General features: G+C 35.0%; 2 protein-coding genes across 5 annotated transcripts in view; one reads left to right on the top strand and one right to left on the bottom strand.

Annotated features, from left to right (window-relative positions):
• Positions 1-22,088, top strand: part of LOC118271123 (immunoglobulin superfamily containing leucine-rich repeat protein) — a 380,874-nt gene that overhangs the window by 188,465 nt on the left and 170,321 nt on the right. The gene's annotated exons all lie outside the window — the stretch shown is intronic.
• On the bottom strand, positions 16,731-19,767 carry LOC118271124 (ecdysone oxidase-like). Its single transcript, XM_035587063.2, has 4 exons — positions 19,673-19,767; positions 19,174-19,299; positions 18,592-18,725; positions 16,731-18,291 (listed from the first exon to the last, which is right to left on the bottom strand). The coding sequence occupies exons 2-4, from the start codon at positions 19,283-19,285 to the stop codon at positions 16,801-16,803; spliced, it is 1,737 nt and encodes a 578-aa protein (XP_035442956.2). The 5' UTR covers positions 19,286-19,299; positions 19,673-19,767; the 3' UTR covers positions 16,731-16,800.

Raw genomic sequence — 22,088 nt, forward strand, 5'->3', positions numbered from 1 at the left:
CTCCGCAACTGCCGATCGTCTTTTACACGATGAGCTCGCCAGTCGAGTACATTGTGGGGAAATGCTGCTGACATTCAGTCTGTCTTTGTGCTGCAGAAAAGAGCCATTCGATCAATTTATAATCTTAGTCCGAGGCACTCTCTTAGGGAACTATTTAAAGAAATTAATATATTGACTGTTCCCTCTCAATACATTTATGAAAATGTAGTGTATGCTCACAAAAACATTAATTTATTCAAAAAGTATTGTGATATACATAATATAAACACTAGAAGTAAAAACAAATATATAGTTCCCACTACTAGACTTAAGAAAATAAGTGGTTCGTTCAGATGTCAATGTATACGCTTTTACAATAAAATTCCCAGCGATATTCAAAGTTTGAGCCTGAATACATTTAAAAATGTTATTAAAGAAAAACTGTATAGTAAAGCTTTTTATAAAATTAAAGACTACTTAGATGATAGTCAGGCTTGGGAGTGAGCCGTTATAATGTCCACACAGGTCATGTTGACATGTTTGTAACACAAGTTACATTTTTATACAATTTGACATGATATACATTAATATCATTCGATATTTTTTATTTTTATTTTTATCATATTATTTTTAAAATTGTTAGTCTGAGGACCGTGTGAGAGTTTGCTTAGTTATTTCACTTTTAGTTAATTATATTCTGACAGTGTGAGCATTTACGAGACCTACCCAAATGTTCTTTTGGTTGGTATTGTTCGTCGGATCATTCAGCAAAAGCCGTTAGCTGAGCTGATTGTAAACTGACACATGCGTACGGCCATCTGAACAGGTCCGCTCATACTGTTGTGGTTCTTTCCTCTAAAGACCACTACAGAACCAACTTGCACGGTTCTCTCACATTATCCTCTATTTCATTGTCTGGACTTTAAAAGAGACTGTGACCTCTGAGTTTGTTTCGGCATTTCTTCTCAGAGTAGTCAGATAGGAAATGCCGGCCTCATCTAGCTATTTGAAATATTGACGTGTAAAAGTGTTATTTTATGACCTATTTACAGAAATAAATATCATTTATCATTTATCATTTATCATTTATTGGCGCCAGTTGTACCCATTAGTTTCCAGTACCCGTCGAAGGTGATCAAGTTCCGCGTCAATGTACCCGACCCGAGAATCGAACCCAACACCTACGCAGCCGCCGGCGAACGAGTCTAACGAGCCAACAACGTCGCACGCGCCGTATAGTACGCGCGATTCCAGGCAGAGGGCGCGATGGGCGCGAAACTCGAGTCGTCAGTAATAGCATCGTGACAATCGCCGCGTCGTGTGTCGCGAAATGCTCCTCATGAATATGAGCCTCTTGCATGGCTTGAAACTAGTCGAGTTAATCGTCAAAACAGTACGTGAGTAAGCCGATAACATAATAATTAATTTAGTATGTCTCACGAAAGTTACAATAAAATCATATATTATCTGAATTAAAAAGTGGAGGTTCGCACTTAAACACGTGTTTTTAATTTATGGTAAAAGAAGTCCGTTTTTTAAACGTAGATTTAAATATTTAAGAAAGAGAAGACGGTAGTAACAATTATATTCTACTCTGCTGTCACCACTAGTCAATATGATTACACTGAAATAATAATAACAATAACCAGCTTAACGTATTTCAGTCGGTAATGTAGAACAGATTAACTGTGAACTAGCGCTAACTAGCAGACGGCTCCATTAACAAGGATTTAACTATAATCTGTTATCCTAGACAATGTACATGGTTGTTCTATAAACGTGAATATATTAAATGGCTAAGTCGTATAAATTAATTATTTTATACGACTCTCTTCAAGGCTACTCGACTTGTTACAAGTGATATCCAGGGTTCATAATATTGACTGACGGTTTGCTAGTTGTATGAGGTTTATGACGAATTTTAGACACTACATCGCGCAGAAATGAGGAATATGTAGTTTATTTATGATAATTAATTATGGTCACTATCAAGTTGATATGGAGAATTAAAAAGGATAAGTGTGCATCCACCAGAGATGTGCTATGTAGTTATATTACGAAAATGTAATAGCTAAGTTGTGAAACAATGGCACCATTTTCAGTGAGCTGTGCAAGGAAGATGCGCAGTTCGAATATAAGATGTATCGATAGTAGGGAAGCCATCCATAGAACACATCCATAGCGCACATCTTTCCATATAACAAATACAGCTTAGCTGAGTCCCACCAGTGCTAAGCTATGTGTACCAATGAATATGATTGGTGAAAGCCAAACGCATCCACAGCAACATAGCTTAGCACATCTCTGGTGGAAAAGCATCCTTTATCTATTGTTCTGCGTGTTTGCTTAACTTGCTTGATACCTGTAGAGGCTATTTATTATTTTGGATACTTAAATAAAATTATGTCCGTGTCTCGTAAAGTTGGTTCTACATTGTATTATTTGTATCTCTGCTTACTCCTTAAGCGATGAAGGCATGATGTTACATTCAGTAATTGTCCTGTACTTAGATGTATTAGGTTTAATAGGATCAAGATTATCTAGCTCAAATAAGTTCGGTCTAGACTCGGCACTTAATATCTAAGTTATTTAGTTGTATAGTCGAGATAGTACGTACAATATTATGTAATCTTAGTTTGTTAATACAAGTTTGTTTTATTTGTTAGATATTGGCCGCACGTGTGTTGAATGTTACTTAGTAAGAGTCAGTATTTATTTAAAGGATCGAGGTGCTTTTTAAATGAAATTATTTTTGGATTTTTATAAAGTAAGTATTTCTAACCGACTTCAAAAAAAGGAGGTTGTGTTGAGAATGTTGGTATGTATGTATGTTTGAGCGCGATTATCTCGCGTATGGCGAAACCGATTATAATGCGGTATGCGGCGATTTCATCATAGTATTTTTCAGACTTAGGAAAACTTAGGACCTTACCTGACTTAAAAAAATGGAGACGGTAAAGAAAATTGAAGGTATACCGCCTTTTTAGGGTTTCGTAGCCAAATGGCAAAAAACGGAACCCTTATAGATTCGTCATGTCTGTCTATCCGTCCGTATGTCACAGCCATTTATTTTATTTATTTACAAAATTTTTGATTTTAATATGTAAAATAATTCTAAGTATCGACAAGAAAACAAGTACGACCAGTTTAGTAATACTTGGAAGAGCCATGTGTTTTAAATCACCAACCTGCATTGAGCAAGGGTGGTGATTAATGCTCAAACCTTCTCTGTGTGAGAGGTCTTTGGTTAGCAGTGGCTACTTACAGGCTGTTAATATATGTATGTATAATGTATTGAACATATAAGAAATGAATGCATTATGAGTAGATCTTAATCTGCCCTTTCGTGACATACGATACAATATGACTTTTTCTCTCATTATAATAAAACTCAAAGAAACGAATTTCTTAATTTTAATTGCAAAAGGTGCTTGAACTATGTTCATTTATAAACGCAATCAAATTACCCTATTCTTTCAAATCTCTTTAACACATTTTAAACTCAATCGTTTTGGTTTAAAGTTGAAATTTGACTAAAGTACGAGGTGTACTTTCATGTGCTGCACCTAAACTCGTCTAGCGGTCTGCCTATCTTAATTTAAAATCTAAAAATTTAAACAATTAATCAGTTTGTTCATATTTTCTTTGAATTTAGTTGTGGTAGCTTGCAGCTGTACAGGTTTGTATAGTTTTAATGAAAGTTAAGTTGCAATTACCTGCGGTTTTATAGAGACGAGATTTAAGTGTGAGAGTGCCATGCTTCGGCACGCATAGGCCGGCTCGACCGGAGTGATGCCACGGCCTCACAGAAAACCAACGTGAAACAACGCTTGCGTTGTGTAAGTGAGGTTACCGGAGGCCAAATTAACATAACGTCATGCCTGTCTGTCTCTCATGACAGTAGGTAGAGACTATGGAATTCTAACATACCTTTTTCGCTTCATCAAACAACAATCAGTCTTTTCATACACGCATAACAATTTTCTTTAAAATAAAATAAAGAAATCATTAAAATAACTCCATTCGTCGTAATAAACCCGCACATCTCACTAGCTTCTTTCACCCGGCTGCACTCGTTTTATTTATTACTCCGCGGTACACCACCGACTCTTAATGTCGCCCAGTCACGAATTGAGTTATACAAGTTGTAATATTTTTCTTTTGTGACAACACTGATGAATTTTCTTTTCTTTATGTAAGTCAATGAGAGACATGGTTTGGTTTTTAATGCTTTGTCAGTTCACTTTGTTGCTGTCTGTTTGTTTATTGTGTGTTTTATTAGTTCTTTTATGTAGTGACAGCTAAGTAGACTTCATTTGATACCACCATCTCTTGTTGTAGGTCGTAGGAGTATTGACTTATTTTGAGGAGGGAAAATCATCCAATGCCTCCTCCCGCCTTGGGTGAGGCGAGTGAGTGTCAGACTCTTACTGACTAAAAACCATCCTGTTCCCATTCCTTGAACCCGTAAAGTTGACAGGGGTTTGGGTTGACTAGAGGTGTCTCAAAGTGCGCTTCTGCATGACCCATGAGACAGCGGAACCTATTAATCTACCATCTCCAACCGGCCTGCCAAGCATGGAGATTACGGCCATTGATGTCGTTGATACAAGTATAGTTTGCAGGTTTTACCTACCTTTCCCTGCAGAGCGCGGCTATCAGATCACCACAGATGGGACCCAGGGCTGATACCCGATCCGGAACTACTGACAATATAACAGGTTACCGGTGCTCCAGCTCAAAGCAGGAGTAGGAACGGGGTGGTTTTTAGTCAGTAAGAGTCTGACACTCCCTCTTGCCTAACTCAAGGCAGGTGAAGACATTGATTGACTTCACCACCTCATAAAAAAGAGGTTCTACCTGCCTTCAAGTAACGAACGATTTTTTATTTTCAACACTAATTCATAATCTTAGTATTAATACGACCTAATCTATGCTTAATACTTTCTTTATTTTACTTTTAACCTTCCAGAGGTCAAGGTTAAAACTGAAGTAGACTGCTTAAGGTCATATTGAGGTTTTTAAAAGTAATCTTAATAGCGTGTCACATGATTTTAGGAATGCCAAGCAAGTTTATAGCCACATAAATACTGAACCTAAGAATTTCGATATTTTATACCTAGGTATTTTGTTTTTATTTTTTAAAGAACAATTGTAAATTCAGTGTGTGTTGAAGATAATTTAAATGCCAATGTTATTTATGTTTTTATTGTTAATTCTTTAAATTGTGTGTGTTGTATTTTTTTTAACGTTAAGCTACGGTTGCCAAGGTTAATTCGTGGATGGGTTATTGACCTCTTTAGCTAGGGGAGGTATAATTTTTAATGTCGTTTAGTTTTGCGGGGTTAATACCAAAAATGTTTATAATAACTATCGACATATTGAATTAACTAAAAATAACGTTTTCTAGTGTAAATTATTTGAGAAAAGCTCTACTAGTTTTGAGTCACTGAGGGACTCTTCATTATGAGCAGCGTGCGTATATTTTTTAGTTTTTTAATATGTCTCACGATACTTTTTATAACATTATAACGACTACAATTCGTTGAAAAATACATTAAAGGCTGAGATGGTAAATACGCTAAATTGCCAACTAAATAAAATTTATTCCTAGAAATGAGATATCAAAAATGTTGAGTAAATAACAGCCAGACTGATTCAACAACCTCAATTTCAGTTTGAAAACTACACTTTTCATAGAACAACAAATATTATATACTGTATATTCGTAGGAAAATTTTAATTACGACATAAAGTTCCGAAATATATCTTTCATATTGAATTACAAAGCAGTTTCGGAAAGTCGAAATTACGAAAATTGGTCGGATGCCAATTAAACTCAAACTTAGGTTTCGAAATAAGTCACCTTTCTGTATTATGTAAGTAATATAATTGACGTATGGTTTTGTAAAAGTTCTCACAACAATTTTTCGTTCGAAGTAAGTATTTGCTGTATTTCATCGTGAATAGTGATGTGTATTTGTTGTTTGTCGATATAATTATTGTATAATTATTTTAAGTGTGGGAGAGCCATGCTTCGGCACGAATGGGTAGTGACTGTAGTGATACCACGGTCTCACCGAAAACCGACGTGAAACAACGCTTGTGTTGTGTTTCGTTGTGTGGGTGAGGTTACCGGAGGCCCAATTCCCCCTTCCCAATCTTTCCAATCCCCGATTCCCCAACAACCCTTAAATTCCTGACCCTCAAAAGGCCGGCAACGCACTTGTAACGCCTCTGGTGTTTCAAGTGTCCATGGGCGGCGGAGATTGCTTACCATCAGGTGATATGTGTGCTCGTTTCCGCCGTGTCCCATAAAAAAATAAAAACGCGTGCGCGACAAAATGGGACCTGAGCAAATATGTCACGGCAGAATAATTACGAAATAAATAATAATAATAGTCGTTTATCGATATGTATGTAATATTCAATTGTCAATTTTACTAATTGTCGAAATTATTAGTATTATAATGTATACCATTTACCTTGTTATACATTCCACGCAGGTCTCAACAAATACGATATATTGATTATAATAACTACCGTGAGACAGTAAATTATATTAATATAGATAGTACATATGTTTTACCATACACTGGACACTTTACCTAAATCTATGCAGTTATATCAAAAAGTAATAAAAACTGAATAGTTATTTGCACAACTATAAATAGAATCCGTGCTTTTCACTCGACTAACAAGGCGTGATCGAGAACAATTATTTTATTTTTTAATATTACATAATCATCAACTTTATATTCATTTATTTGTTGCTTTATTAACGTAAATATAGTGCTCTTATTCATAAAAAAATGTGTAATTACTCGTACTCTTTAAAAAAAGCGATGTACGCTTAATAAATATACTACTTTTATTCACTAAAAACATGTAACAATTATACATAGGCTTTATAAAAACGATCAACCTTAATATTTTATCGACAACAATACAGTTTGAAACAAACCACATCCCTATTCCATATGTCGAAACATTGTATCGTGCTGTTAAAGTCTGGAGGTTAAAAAATTCAATCTAGGTCATTCACGTATACCTAAAGTTTTTGTTTTGTTATTTCGTGCCCATCAATTAAGGCAGTAATTAGGCCATAACTTTGGTACAACTTTTAGAGGTCGTTTTATTTAGCTGAAATGGAAAATATGAGGGGAATCTTTAATGTGTTAGCTTAGCATAGTTTTAGGCCTATTACTGATAATGGGTTACGTAGTAAGAGTAGTGGCTGGAGGAGTGATTGTCGCGGGTTCGATTTCCATACGGAACAGTTAAAATTTATTTGAATATTTCACTTTTCCGTGTGAGCAAGGCAATCGGACATCCATAATCCTTCACCGAGGGCCAGCCAACACACTTCTCCCTCCTCCGGTGCTGTGGGTGTCCATGGACGACACTGATCACTAACCATTAAGTGAATCACATGCCATGCCTTTAGCTCATGAAAGAAAGGAAAGTTGTAATATAAAATTACACTCTTGTGTTCAAGTGTTTGAACTCGGCTAAAACATAATATATTAGCTTTGAAAACACAATATTAAATTGTGAAGAATATACGATATGAAATGTGGCAGACACGAGAGGGTGCAATACCGTGAAATGGATAGTGCGCGGTAATAGCATTGTTTGTTACAAGCGATGTACTGTCGCCATGATGCGGGGGAACATGGGACAGTTTCTATATAACAATAACATACTTTTCAGATAATAACATGTCTCCTTTTTAAAATGCCGGTTACGCATTTGTGAGTCTAATGGAATTGCGTGCGTATTTATGAATAAAAAGAGGTATTTATTGTTTTTTGAATATGCCTTGTTGGTCGAGTGATCGCAAGTGCGACTGCGAGTCAAGACTTAAGGTTCAATTCATTGACTAAGATATATAGAAGTTCAATTCCCAGATCGGGCAAAGTACTACTGGTTTTTTTTCGGTTTTTCTAAAATTTCGCAGAGATGGCACAGAGTCTGGAATTGTGCCCAGTATATCCCAAAAGGCTCACTCTCTATTACGTAGGACTTATTACACAAATTGTGACAAAGTAGGTGTACATTGTATAGCGGCAATCCGTGCCGTAATGTGCACCTTTGCCTACCCCTTTGGTGATAAAAATCGTGACGATGCTTTTTTATTATCTCCATTAATTTACGCGATTAGTTTTTAGTTAATCGTCTTTCTAGATCACCATAAATAACAATGACGATGAAAGAAGTACCGTAGAATATATTATAAATGGCAGCGTACAATTACAAATCAAATATCGGTTAGAACTTGACTATTTACAAATCTTTACAAACCTCATTTGTGCGCCCACAAAAGATCTTAAAATAGATTTAATTCCTTATTTGGTTAACCTATAAAGTCAGGATTGTAATGAGAGTCTCTAATTTGTAGGTAAACCTCAAGAAAATGTGAGGTTTACCTCGAAATTATAACCCGTGTGTACAGATTGACAAAATCAAATTACTAACTAAGGATAAAAAAGATATATTATACCTATATAGCACGGCTGATTGAAATGACTTAAATGAATATTTGATTATTTTTGCTCAAGAAAGTATGTTAATTTGTCAACACAATTAAGCTGCCAAAAGTCGTTGTGTAGCACATTTTTATGTTTTTACTAATAACATAAAGTACAGATTGTCGTCACATGTGCGATAATTGTCTTTCTGTAATTCGATTTTTTTAAACTGTTTCGTTTCTATTTAGTTGGTTGGCTATATTGATTTTCTAACACAAAACTACATTTTCAAGTACGCTACCTTTTACAATATCAAAATTTTTATTGTAGACTTATATTGTGGCTTGTCTTTTTCACAACATGGCATACTATAGTATCTGCCAGCGGCTTCGCCCATGTTCCCGTGGGATAAAAAGTATTCTACCACCCAACTTAGCTCATATCCTGTCTGTATAGGTACTAAATTTCAGTAGTTTTAGCGTGATTGACGGACAAACAACACAACAAATAAACTTTCACGTTTATAATATTAGTGTGATACTACATCAAACATTTTATTAACTAAGAGCCCTTAGAAATTGTCTTAAAAAAATGAATATTAATTTTGTATTAATCTTGTATACTTATAATAAAGAACTCAACGTCTCAGATCGTGTAGTCGGTACTCGGAACAAATATTTGTTTAATCCACAGGTAGGCATTCGATTCTGGGCGAGTCATGTGTGCTGATTTATTGATGTTAGTAAGATGAAAATATTCATTTGGAGTCACTACTTGAATTTGAAATCTATTTGTTTAAATATAGTTAAGTACTTCAATTGGATAGCAATAATTTTCTTATTCAACCACTTTTATTTTTTCAAAAATTAAAATGCTAAAAATCAATATGTTGCTTTTTATAATCAAATAATATCTTCTAAATAGGTGTCAAATTCTTTTAACCTATTATTTACGCAGATTCTAAGTTTCATACTAAAATCTGACTGTTGTATATTAAAAAAGTTATAGCTAATAGACATCCTACACACACATCATACAATAGACTTCTCTTACATGGTCTATTGATAATTTATTCATGAATACCGAAAAAGACCGGAAAAATCGTTTTTTCAACACTTTTAAAATAAAATATCTAACCATATTATAATAACCAAATTAAAATAAACAATACTTATATAAAATTAAGTCATATTTTTCACCATCCACATTAAAAAAATCATAGGTAATACCTACAACTTGGAAAATGTATAAAAATACCAAACAATTTCAGAAACAAAACACAAACAAAAATCTATCAGGTTTATTGACCACTATGGGCAAGCTTTTGGACAATACCTGTCTCTAAAAGTTGGGAGAACTCTCCGCTCTATATTATGTGTGCTGGGAACACCTGCATGGCGAAATTTCAATTTATTTTACTGCCCTGCCCTGGACAGGGATATGCCCAAAATGAAGAACTACATACTATGCACTGTGTGGCCAGTTTGGATATTCTTTTTGTTAAACAAAAATCGTATCTGCGTTGAATAAAATAGGGTTTATTTTTTGGTAATGGCTTTTTTGTGTATTACATTTTTCTTCTACTTATCACTTAACCAGTCGTGTGCAGCGCAGATCCGTGAGAGACATAATGTATTTTCTATTGATGTCTTTATGGCGGTACATACGAAAGTTTAAAACTTGCTGTCCACGACAGGTCATTTTGACGAATGCATGCAACCTACAAAAGACGATAAGCTGATTTGTAGGACGAGTTACTGACGCGACACGACACAATTTTGATTGGTTCATCCCATGATGCAAGCATTCGTCTTGCAATCGTCAAAAGGATGCGCATAAAGTACAGCTCACCTGGACAGTTAACCAAAGTAAAAGATCAAAATAATAACCCAAAACTTCATAATAAACTCAACATGAACAAATTAAATGACAAAAAATCAAAACATTATGTCATTAAACCAGTATAATAAGGTAAATTTCTTAACAAATTCATTTCATTAAAGAATTTTTACTCAAAGTCCCTGCTGTTATTGTTTTATGATACTCGATATCTTCAAGTGACGTCTTTATAAGGAGGGATTAGGGGAAGGGGAGGGAAAAGGGAACATCTTGTTTCTTTTAATAACCACAACGAAAATATTAATGTTCGTTCGTAAGAACAATATTTGGGGGTTGAATCAGGATTACAAACCCTTTTGAATGATTTATTTCATGATTACTTAAGAATCGGATAAGGGCTCTCCAATAAGGGAGGGAAAGGAAATCTTATTTAGGCTGACAGTTGGATACTAAAGAAATTTTTAAGATATTTTTAGCTTCGTCAATTTAAAAAGAAAATCTTAGATGAAACTTATAGCTGTCATATTTATCAAGCACTTGATTCTGCCTAGTAAAAAAATATAAGATAAAAAGATATCCTATTACCAAAGTCAAGCTTATAACCTGTATGTTTATCAAATTTCATCAATATCCGTTCAGTAGTTTAAGCGAAATTGACGTACAAACATCCAAACAAACAAACTTTCACATTTTCGATGTTATAAAAAGTTTAAAATTTACCTTTCTTAAATCTGTATATCACGTGGCTTGATACAGCATCCGCCATTTTGTTCTCAAATGTAACGTCACTATCGATATAACAACAACCAATTGCAAAGTCAAAGTCAAAATTATTTATTTCAAATAGACCGAGAAGGCGCTTTTAAACGTGTCAAAGCAAATATTACAATATAAAAAAAAAACAAAATGTTTGTCTGTCGGTCAGTTCTCTAGTGAAGCTATTTGCTCGTTCCAAAGTGTATATTCCTATTCCTATTCTAGGGTGAGAAAAATCAAAGCAAAGTTTATAAAAAGAAAATTTCTTTAAAACAATCTTTAAACACATTCAATGTCCACTACTATGATAAATGGCCACCTAACTTTAATCTTAATCCATTACTAAGAGTAACCATCACAACTAACTTCTGTAATCTAGTTTAATCTGGTTTACCACAACAACTACATGATAAAGAAAAAAATTAAAATACTTTATCAAAAGTCTAGACAAAGATTAAATATTTCATATTTAATAGTCAAAATAAAAAAGAATTTAATTAACCACATACCTAATATTTTCATTTAACTAAAATACTAAGTAAAACATACAAAACCAAATAAAGTCATCATAAGATAATTAACAACTACTTTTTACAAAGCAATAACATTGTTTTAATGTACCGTACCCCTTTTTAAAGCAAATATGAATATAAAACAATCAAAGAAAATCTCCTTTGATGTTCCCTCAAAAGATTAGTTAAAGTTCAATGTTTTGTAACATCATTAAAAAAAGGATTGAACAAAATAAAATAATTGACAAACGACTTCTCAGTACTCGTATGTTTTCTAAGATCAGCCACTATATTTTCTCATAACATACAGTTTTTATAATAAACTAGCTTCTTCCGCGCGGTTTCACCCGCACTGCTCGGTTCCTATTCATCATGGCGTAATGATTTATATATAGCCTATAACCTTCCTCGATAAATGCACTATTAGACGCAGACCAGTAGTTCCTGAGATTAGCGCGTTCAAACAAACAAACAAACTCTTCAGCTTTATAATATTAAGTATAGATAGATATCGTGAGATATACTAAAATAACTAATAATCACGGTTTACTAACGTAAATTAATTGAGAAATGCTCTACTAGTTTCGAGTAACAGAAACAGTCAGATGAAGAGTCCCTTTGTGACTGGAAACTAGTAGAGCATGACAGACTCTTCATCTGACATAATGAATTTGTGAATTCTTGCAAAGAGTTGCTTCGTTCAGCAATCGAACCTGCTACACTTACGCGGTAGCCGGTTGCCAGGCACCGCACCATTAATGCAGTCATCACATCACACTTCACACTAATATTAAAAATGTGAAAATTTCTTTGTTTGGATGTTTGTCCGTCAATAACGTCGAAACTACTGATCAGATTTTTATGAAATTTGGTACACAGACAGGGTATGAGCTGACTTAGGTGATAGAATACTTTTTATCCCACGGGAACGCAGACAAAGCCGCTGGCAAAAGCTATTTTTATAATATTTTGCAAAATGTGTTGTCCTGACTGCAATATTGTCACCGTATTCCGAAGCTAGTATTGAATTAAAGGAATATAACAGAGAGACAGTTTACAGTGGCCTCTCATAGCTATTTACTTTGAAATATAGATGCTGTTGCCACTATGATACATTGTGTCGCGTTTTCTACTTAAAGGAGTTTTGGAAATTTAATAATATAGGCAAGATTTGAACCTGTGACTAACCTGTGAAGTCCAACTAGGATCACGTTAGCTTTTTTAATGATCAAATAAATTGTGTTTTCAAGAAGGAACCGCCTCTAATTTTATTATTTTTAAGTTTACTTTACTTAAGTGTGGGAAATTATAATGAAAGAAAGAGAGAGAGATAAAAAATACTATGCTGAAAACCGCATCAAAATCAGTTCAACCAAACGCGAGATAATCGTGCATAAACAAACATATATACAGGTTAAACTGAGACTCTCCTTCTTTGTTGAATTCGGTTAACAAGCACTAAGTCGACTGTCAAAGATTTAAGTCTTACTTGTATATTTTTCAATCAGAGACGTACCATTATTTGTTATAAAGTGTATGAAAATAACGTAAAAAGAAACGAGTATCTAAGAAAAATAAAGTACTCACAAGAATCATTGCTTGGCTTCATATTATTATTATCGATATTGGCAATTTGCGAAATAAAAACTCTTTTTTAAAAATCACATACAATTACTTAGATTTACATAGTATGTTAGGTCTCAAACTCAATATCAGTTACTTTTTATTGGAAATCTGTAAAGACTTAAGGGTCCTATCTATCTCTTTTAGAATATAAAACTCGAATAAGTTGTTTAAAAGTTAAAACTTAAACAAAGGTCTTTTAAAAGTAAAACCAAAGGTTAAGGTCAAAGGCTTAATATCGGTTAAAAGTATTATTTACAAATTAAACAGCATTATAAAATTTACCAGATATACTCATAACGAATATTGCCATGTAATTCCTAAATAGATAGGCAGAGGTGACCTAACTTATAATCCTACTAATTTATTTTTATGGAATAAACCGGTAAACGAGTAGACGGATCACTTGATGGTAAGTAATCGCCGCCGCCCACCCGAAACACCGGAGGCGTTACAACTGCGCTGTTGGCTTTTTGAGTATTAGGATTTTAAGAGTGGTTGGGGAATAGGAGATTGGGAAGCTATCTAAATTTATTATCCTACTAATATTATAAATGCGAAAGTTTGTGACTATGGATGTATCCCACGGTAACAATATAGCTCACAATGTGTAGTACTAGTAACTAAATAAATATAAGAAACATAAAACCTAATCCTAAGATGAGTTTTAGCTTAAACAATAATAACACTAATTAGTTTACTTTGATAAACTTTCTTTTATCAACCGCAAACTCTTGATAAAATCTTTTTGACTGTAATTGATTATCGGTTTAATTTAACTTAGAATTCTAGCTTAACTTAGAGTTTATTTAAGCAACTCTCTAACTAGCTGTCAAGTTAGTTTTTGACGGATGACAGACGGCCGTTGTTTTAAAAATCTCTGAGATTTTACAAAATTCATAAGTTAAGTACTAATTAGTGAAAATAATGCTTCTTTGGCTATGTAGAGATACAAACATTTTTCTAAAACATTGCCCCTGTTCTCTTGTGTCGTGGGTGCGTTTACAAACATACAAGTTCACATAAATATACACATGACACCCAGACTCGCAACAACAATTTGTGGATTACATTAAGAGTTGCTACTTACTAACTAGTCAGTTTGCTCCGTGCAGAACGATCGAGACCGTTACACGTTGCACGACAACCAGTTAAGATATTTCAAGTTCTTTGAAAATTTCAATTAATCTACACACGTTCAAGTTTGAAACGTCAAAACAGAATTGGTCTGTCAGTCTGTCCGTCAATGAAGCTAGCTCTTCCAAAACGTAAATTCGGTTCGGAGAAAGAACGAGAAAGAAAATACATTGCTACTCTTTAAAAAAATAGGGTAAAACACCACTGTTATTAGGGTTCCGTAGCCAAATGGCAAAAAACGGAACCCTTATAGATTCGTCATGTCTGTCTGTCCGTCCGTATGTCACAGCCATTTTTATAACTTTCGTGAGACATACTAAATTAAATATTATGTTAGTGTTAGTTGTGGCTTACTCTAGTAGCAGCGCGGAATGCTACTCATAAAAGCCTCAAGCATGGCTTGAAACTATTCAAGTTCCTTATCAAACATGTACGTATTGTACGTGAGTAAGCCGATTTAACATAATAATTAATTTACCACTTTAATTTTTAAATTCACAAAGTCAGATATTTTAAACGTGACTACGTTCCCAAGCCGTTTCAAATATCATTGAATATAAGTTTCATAAAAGAAAAAACAATTTAATAAATAAATATCCGCATTACACAAAGAAATCTCCATTACAAATCCTAATACAGGGGCGTCACACCCTAAATAACTAAACAAACGTTTTTAAGCAGGCTCCGAATGTATATCCGAAATGGTTTCCATTTCTACAAAGCATACTTCAAGATAATGAAGGGAATCAAAGCGAATAGAGTCGTTGAGCCGCGAAATGAGAAGACATCCAGAAATGACAGACGTTTTAGATGATGCCTTTCGACATTTTTGTTGTGGAAACAGATGGATAGATAACATTGCCAGCTTGCTCGACGATTTGTTGGATCATTTAGAAATTAAATATGTACTGAAACCTACCTTCTTTTTCAATCCGGAGCTGCGGACTACCTAGCGGTTAAAAAAGCTGGAATAGGAATGCAAGGTTTTTAGTCACTAAGAATCTGACACTCATTTTCACCTCGCCCCAGAGAGAAGTAATTGGATGATTTTCCCAGTTAAAAAGGGTTTCAAAATATCTATATGGCCGCTATAGTACCAGATTTTAATTGAGGACTTAATTTGAACTATCTGTTACATAAATATATCGGATACTTGACCTTACTTAAGGTGGTGAAACAGGTGCTTAGAATATTTTACAATTTATGATCGAGAAAAGGATAGTTTTGTTTTTCAAAAATGAACCCTATATCTACGCAATAGAATGCTATTGTATTAACTCTATCTTAAGTCTTGAGCATTTCTAAGTAACAAATGAGAATTTCTATCTAAATTGGAACATGCCATAAATATGTTGCCTTCTCTTGTAATCTAGTTCAACGGCTCATATTCATCAGTTCTTACTAACAAACGTACGACGGAACTACTCCTCTGCGTAGCAAAAAGAAATACAACCGAAATTATTCCACCCACAAAACAGACACGCCAAAACAGTCCTTAATAGCCTTGGAAAAGAGCTGTCAATTGCAAATGATTACTGACACACGTCTACCTGTCTATTTAATCCCAGAAACAGGCGTAATGTCATGTTCGTATATCAATTATGCGATGTCGAACAAGCTAGAGTTACTTTTGTACCATAACCTGAGTTCCTCAATACGACACGTGATTCCTGATGACCTTAGGCTGAGGGTCACTTTACACAGCACGATCTTTTATTCATTGTGTATTACGTCACGAGATCGTGAAGACCTCCCTAAGGATTTGTCAATTGTCTTGTTAGCAGAGCTTCGCTTTGGGAGATTGGAGGTTGGAATAGTTAGAAGCGATGGTGTTATTAAGTCGATTGTCCTATTAGGATTCATAGATTTTTTCCAAAGAAACAGTTATATCCAAGGTAATTTACAAGTTAAATTGAATCTTAAAAAGAAACGTTAAGAAAAGTAAACCGCAAAGTATCCAAAGAAAATAAACACAAAACACCGCCTTATATTCCCGATAATTTCCGCTATTTTCTAGCTGTTTACCGGTCCTATCCGGTATGAAGCGGTTTGAACTGGTTTAGCGACGGCGTGGATATCTGGATAAATCCGGTTCTGCGGTATATTCAACGGTCGAGGGGCAATAAACGTTAACCCTTTGTTGAATAGTAAATACGAATACGGTGTTTTACCCAGTTTATGTATGTGGGTGTTTTTTGCAAGGTTTATTTTCTGCGTAACTGCCAACGTTGCGTGTGTAGTCGGAGATTAACTATTTATACTAAAGAAAAAATAAAGGGGAAGAAAAATAACACGCTGTAGATTTTAGCTCATACTAAGCAGACGTAGACTCAGACGTGTTTTATTTCGAATTCTATTTATCTAACCTAAATATTAAAAATAGTTTAAAGGACACAAAGAACATAACAAAAAATGAGAATTTTAAAGATTACTTTAATAACTAAACAAGTAAAAACAAATAAGAAAGTACAACAAAAATTTCATTAACATTTATCACGATTATCTTCTTTGATGAAGTCGGCAGCTTTTTCGGCAATCATTGTAACTGGACCTTCGGTATTTCCTCGAGTTATAACAGGCATAACACTTGCATCAACAACTCTTAATCTTTGTACACCAATAACTTTTAATTTACTATCAACAACGCTACCCATTGCACAAGTTCCAACATAATTACTTAAACCAGTAAACATACAACTGACATAGCACTTCCAGTATTCATCAGTGCCTTTCTTAAAATCAGAACAATGATCCAGTGTAGGATCTATCTCCGCTGCACCAATGCTTTTGAAATACGTCGTATCTCCAATAGGTGACACTCGCTTCATATATTTCACCAAGTTATCAATATCATCATCTTCTGTTAGATAACCAGTCTTAATAATAGGAGGATCCATTGGGTCAGAACTTCTTAAAGTCACTTCGCCTCTAGATTTTGGATTTAAATTAACAATTTCGGTAAAGAAATCATATTTTCCCATACTGCTTGTGAATATTTTATCGCAGATCTCGTAACTCAATCTGTAGGCGAAGGAACAAAAGTACAATACGAGCCTCGAGTGCGCGTAAAACGACATTGTTTGGTAATCTGGATGCTTATGGCTTTTGTGCAAAGCTACATATCCTATTACAGGAGCCGCTGGGTGTTTATTAGGGTTCGTAATCAACCGACCAGCTTTTTCCATAGAATACACCAAAACTACACCAGTGTGGTCTTGTAAATTTTTTCCAACTGGTAGATCTGCTACGCAATCAATATTTTTACTTTTTAGCTCTTTCTCTGGGCCAATTCCTGATAATAAAAGTATCTTAGTTGAACCGAATGCACCAGCAGATAGAATAACTTCTTTCGACGCTTTTACATGAATAGTTTTACCATCTTCTAAAATAACTTCCACGCCTTCAGCATTCTTGTTTTGATCGAAATTTATTTTAGTTACGTGAGCCTTTTTCAATAGATGTAAATTTTCACGGTGTTTGGCTGGATTTAAGTAAGTCATAGCAGTAGATTGTCGACCACCCTTTCCAATATAAACCCAGGAATCGGCATAGCCGAAACCTGTTGTGGAATCGTTAGTTACATCATGTCCAAGTTCCTCAAAGCTTTTCAAAACATGATCTGACTGTGGACTGGGTTCTTTCGTTAATCCTACGAATCCTTTTGAACCGTGATTAGCCATACCGTCCGATGAAAGGAAGACGGGGTCCTCAATTCTTTCACTTTTCTTAAAATATGGGAGTACGTTCTCCCATTTCCAGGTTGCATCGTCAGTTATACTCGCCCAGTTGTCATAGTCTGTGGGATGCCCTCGAGAGTACAGCATATAGTTCAGAGAGCTGGTGCCTCCTAACATTTTGCCAGAACTCGGTTCATGGTAAGGTTTTTGATGACACTGTTTGTTAACCACATAGGGCTCCGTCGTATAATTCCAGTCGTAGTTTGATTGCTTTAAGAATATTGCACAGCCGGGCACCTGAAAAATTAAGGAATTATGAAAATATTACATATATTGACATTACTAGTGTACAGGATGTAATTCATGTGTTAAATATTTTGACTAACTGATAACTTATAATAAAATTCGGGTCTCGCTTACTCAAATTATTTCTTATTGTTGATTTTTCGGCTTTTATTAAAGTCTGTGATTAACACCAGTTTTTAGCCAAAGGCTAATACCCTTATAACTTAACACTCCTCACAGCATCAGAGCAAAATGATCAATATAAATAATTTCTCTTTACTTTTTATTTATAGACACTGATCTTATACTTACAACGGCATCTATTGGAGCGTCTCCACCCGCCTCTATCAGTAGGACGTTCACGTGTTTATCTTCAGTTAGTCTGTTGGCTAGCACGTTACCGGCAGTTCCAGCACCTACTATAATGTAGTCGAAGATAGCTCCATCTGCAATACGAAAGACATAATTGTTATTTATAGAAAATAGGACAAAAGTTAGTGTGCATTAAAATATTTGTATATACAAAAGAAAAAATAATATTAAAAGCCGACCAGTAGTGGGAGCATGGTCCAAGCTACCGGTGGTAATGGCTCTAGAGACAGAAACCTCCTCACAATGCGTGCTGTTTCCAAAAGAACGTGCCTTCCTTGATTCACCCGCCTAACTACAACCTAACCGCATTCTCATACATGAGAAGCAGACGTCTTAAACCTCCGAGCCACCACGACATTAGAAAGAATGAAATTTGTTAATCACACTAATATTATAAATGTGAAAGTTTGTTTGTTTGGATGTTTGTCCATCAAAAACGCTGAAACTACAGAACGATTTGATTTTGATTTTGATGAAAGCCGCAGAAGGCTACTAATGTGTAATTAAAACAAACAAAAATACCTTGAACGACAGCATCTGGTGGCCATAAATATGCAGAGAACTGTACCATGGCCAGGTAGCTCAGGCCAGTCTGGACCAAGTTGATAATGTTCACCACCGTGGCAGCATACATGATGCTCTAGTGCTCTATGACAAAAGAAACTGTTATATATATAATCATATATAAAAGGAGAAAGACACTATAAAACAAGGGGGTATTAGTTTTACATTGTTCGCACATAGTTGAAGCAATCGAAACAATGTAACCATGAATTGTATTGTGAATCTGATTGGAAAAGAGTAACCTATGGAGTTTCTTGCTCGTTCTTCTCCATAGGAATCTACACTTTGGAACGAGCAAATAGCTTCACTAGAGGACTGACCGACAGACTGACGTTATTAATATTATTACATTTGCTTTGACGTTTAAAACTTCCTTCCTGGTCTAATTCAAATAAATAACTGACTTTGACTTTGACTTTGAGAAAGACACTATAAAATAAGTAGGTATTGGATTTACCATTAAATTTGGAGCAAAAGGTCACTTCGTTGGCAGATCGAAGGTTTTCAACGAAGAACGTGCACAGAAGTCGCTAATCTTTAGGTAACTAAAAATTATCTCAGGTCTTACAATATTTATATACAACATGGTTCCCACAGCGATTTCATTGTTTCACAAAGCATATTAATTACATTAAGTTTAAAAAAAAAGGAAATGATTCCGATCACAGATATTATAATAACCTTTTCTTAAAATAGTTTAATATTTTTTTACATTTATTTATAAAGTAACCAGGTTGAATAGTTTACCTGACTTGAGAATAGAATCCCAATACTTGATTTACTCGGTCACCAAACAACGCAAAATATAGTTACCCCTAATTACCTCCCTTCCTAATCTTCCCAATCTCCGATTCCCCAACAACCCTTTAATTCCTAACTTCGAAAAAGCCGGCAACGCACTTGTAACGCCTCTGGTGTTTCAAGTGTCCATGGGCGGCGGCGACTGCTTATGGTGGACAGGTGATCCGTCTGCTCGTTTACCGGCTTATTACATAAAAAAGTGTCTGTTACATGCACCTCTGCTTACTTCTTCGAGGATAGTAAGCCTTATACAATGTGATAGGGGTGAGACTTCTAACCCGTTAAGGCTGAGTTCTACATCTAATTTTATCGACAAAAGTCAGGGGTTGAAGCGGTTTCCATCCCTAAAAATTATGGCTATTTTAATTTTTTTTACTTTTATTGCTATCAAAGGTTGTATGCGTCGTAGAAACATTGAAAAAAAACAAACGGTAGCTAATAACCTTGGCTAACTAATTCATAACTTTTTTCATATGTTTGATAATGTTTTGGTGAGATACAAAAAATCATTTGTGAATTATTTTTACCGAAAAAATCACAATTTTTCAATATTTTCAATTAGGGGTTCAACCCCCCATATTATTTTTTTTGACGATAAAATTAGATGTAGTACTCAGCCTTAACGGGTTAGAAGTCTCGCCCCTATCACATTGTATATTCCTTTTCTTTTCATTATCAATATTTGCCCAAATCGTGTAAAAAACACGTTCCATCCCATTGGTTAAGCGTGATCATGAGGTCGATCGCTCGCCCCAACACATTGAATATTGTCACTCGGGACTTACACCCCGTTTACCTACTTTAGCGTATTCTTATGGGATTTGAGATACAACACCCAAACAGGAGCTAAAAGGGTTCTTCGACAAGAAGCCTTAAAATATTCACGACAAGTCATTGTTTACGGTGACCGTTGACTGCCTCATAGGTCGAGTGGTTGCAAGTGCAACTCCCGGACAAGGGGTCTCAGGTTCGATTCTCGGATTGGGCTCCTAGCTTCATATTTCTTTCTTTGTTGACGTTTCAAAAGTACCTAAGTATAATATGGTTTAATTGGTATAAATGATTTGACTTTGACTTGAACTTTGGGCAAAAATTCGTAAAACCGAAAAAAACCATTAACACTTTGACTTGAACTTTGGGCAAAGTGTTACTGGTTTTTTTTTCGGTTTTACGAATTTTACTCAGTAGTAGCACGAAGTCTAAAATTGTGCCCAGTATATAGCAATAGGCTTACCCCTATTACATGGGACTTATAACACAAACACAAATGGTGAAAAGTGGGTGTACATTGTATATCGGCATTACGTGTAATGTGCACCTCTGCTTACCTCGTCGGGGATTAAAGACGTAACGTTGCATTGCAACATTGTTTACCTTTAAAATTATATACACAAGGAAAATCCTTTAGTTTGAATGTGTGCATACCTATTTGAATAAGTTTAATTAAAGTTTTTACGGTAATTATTTATGTTTTTATTAAGTGTGAATGATTATAGGTAGGAATATTACAATAAGCATTTGATCAATGCGTCTAGACGTAGTAGGTAGACATTTTGTTGATAATATTATAAATACGAAAGCTTGTGAGGTTGTGTGTTTGTCACTCAATCACGTCAAAACGGCTGAAGGGATTGGAATGAAATTAGGAACAGGGGAAGATTATAGTCTGGAATAACACAGGCTACTTTTTATTCCACGAGAATGCGAGCGTAGCCGATGGCAGAACCTAGTATCAATATAAGTTAGTTGTATTTTCCTACTACCCTAAAGAACTTAAGAATTTAATATGTAGAAATTAAAAAGACAATAATATGCAAATCATAATATCTCGTCTTTTATACCTGGATCCTTGAAAGGGTAGACTGGCTAAATTCCATTGTAAGGGTGCTTGTCCTTCAGAGATGTGCTATGTAGCTATACTACGAAGATGTAATAGGTAAGCTGTGAAAGTATGTGACCGTTTCCACGGATACTAAGCTATGTAGCTATGCTATGAAAACGCGCCGCCGCGCCGTAGCAAAGAAGCTGTGCGAGAAAGAAGCGCAGCTTGAGTATGCAATGTATCGAAAGTA

The sequence above is a fragment of the Spodoptera frugiperda genome, chromosome 9 (genome assembly GCF_023101765.2).
Source record: "Spodoptera frugiperda isolate SF20-4 chromosome 9, AGI-APGP_CSIRO_Sfru_2.0, whole genome shotgun sequence".
Taxonomy (NCBI): domain Eukaryota; kingdom Metazoa; phylum Arthropoda; class Insecta; order Lepidoptera; family Noctuidae; genus Spodoptera; species Spodoptera frugiperda.

Coding starts and splice junctions, on each gene's coding strand:
- LOC118271124 (XM_035587063.2), bottom strand. CDS start 19,285: ATGTATGCTGCCACGGTGGTGAACATTATCAACTTGGTCCAGACTGGC. Junction 18,726..19,173: donor ACCAGATGCTGTCGTTCAAG/GTATTTTTGTTT, acceptor TTCGTATTGCAG/ATGGAGCTATCTTCGACTAC. Junction 18,292..18,591: donor ACGCTCCAATAGATGCCGTT/GTAAGTATAAGA, acceptor TTAATTTTTCAG/GTGCCCGGCTGTGCAATATT.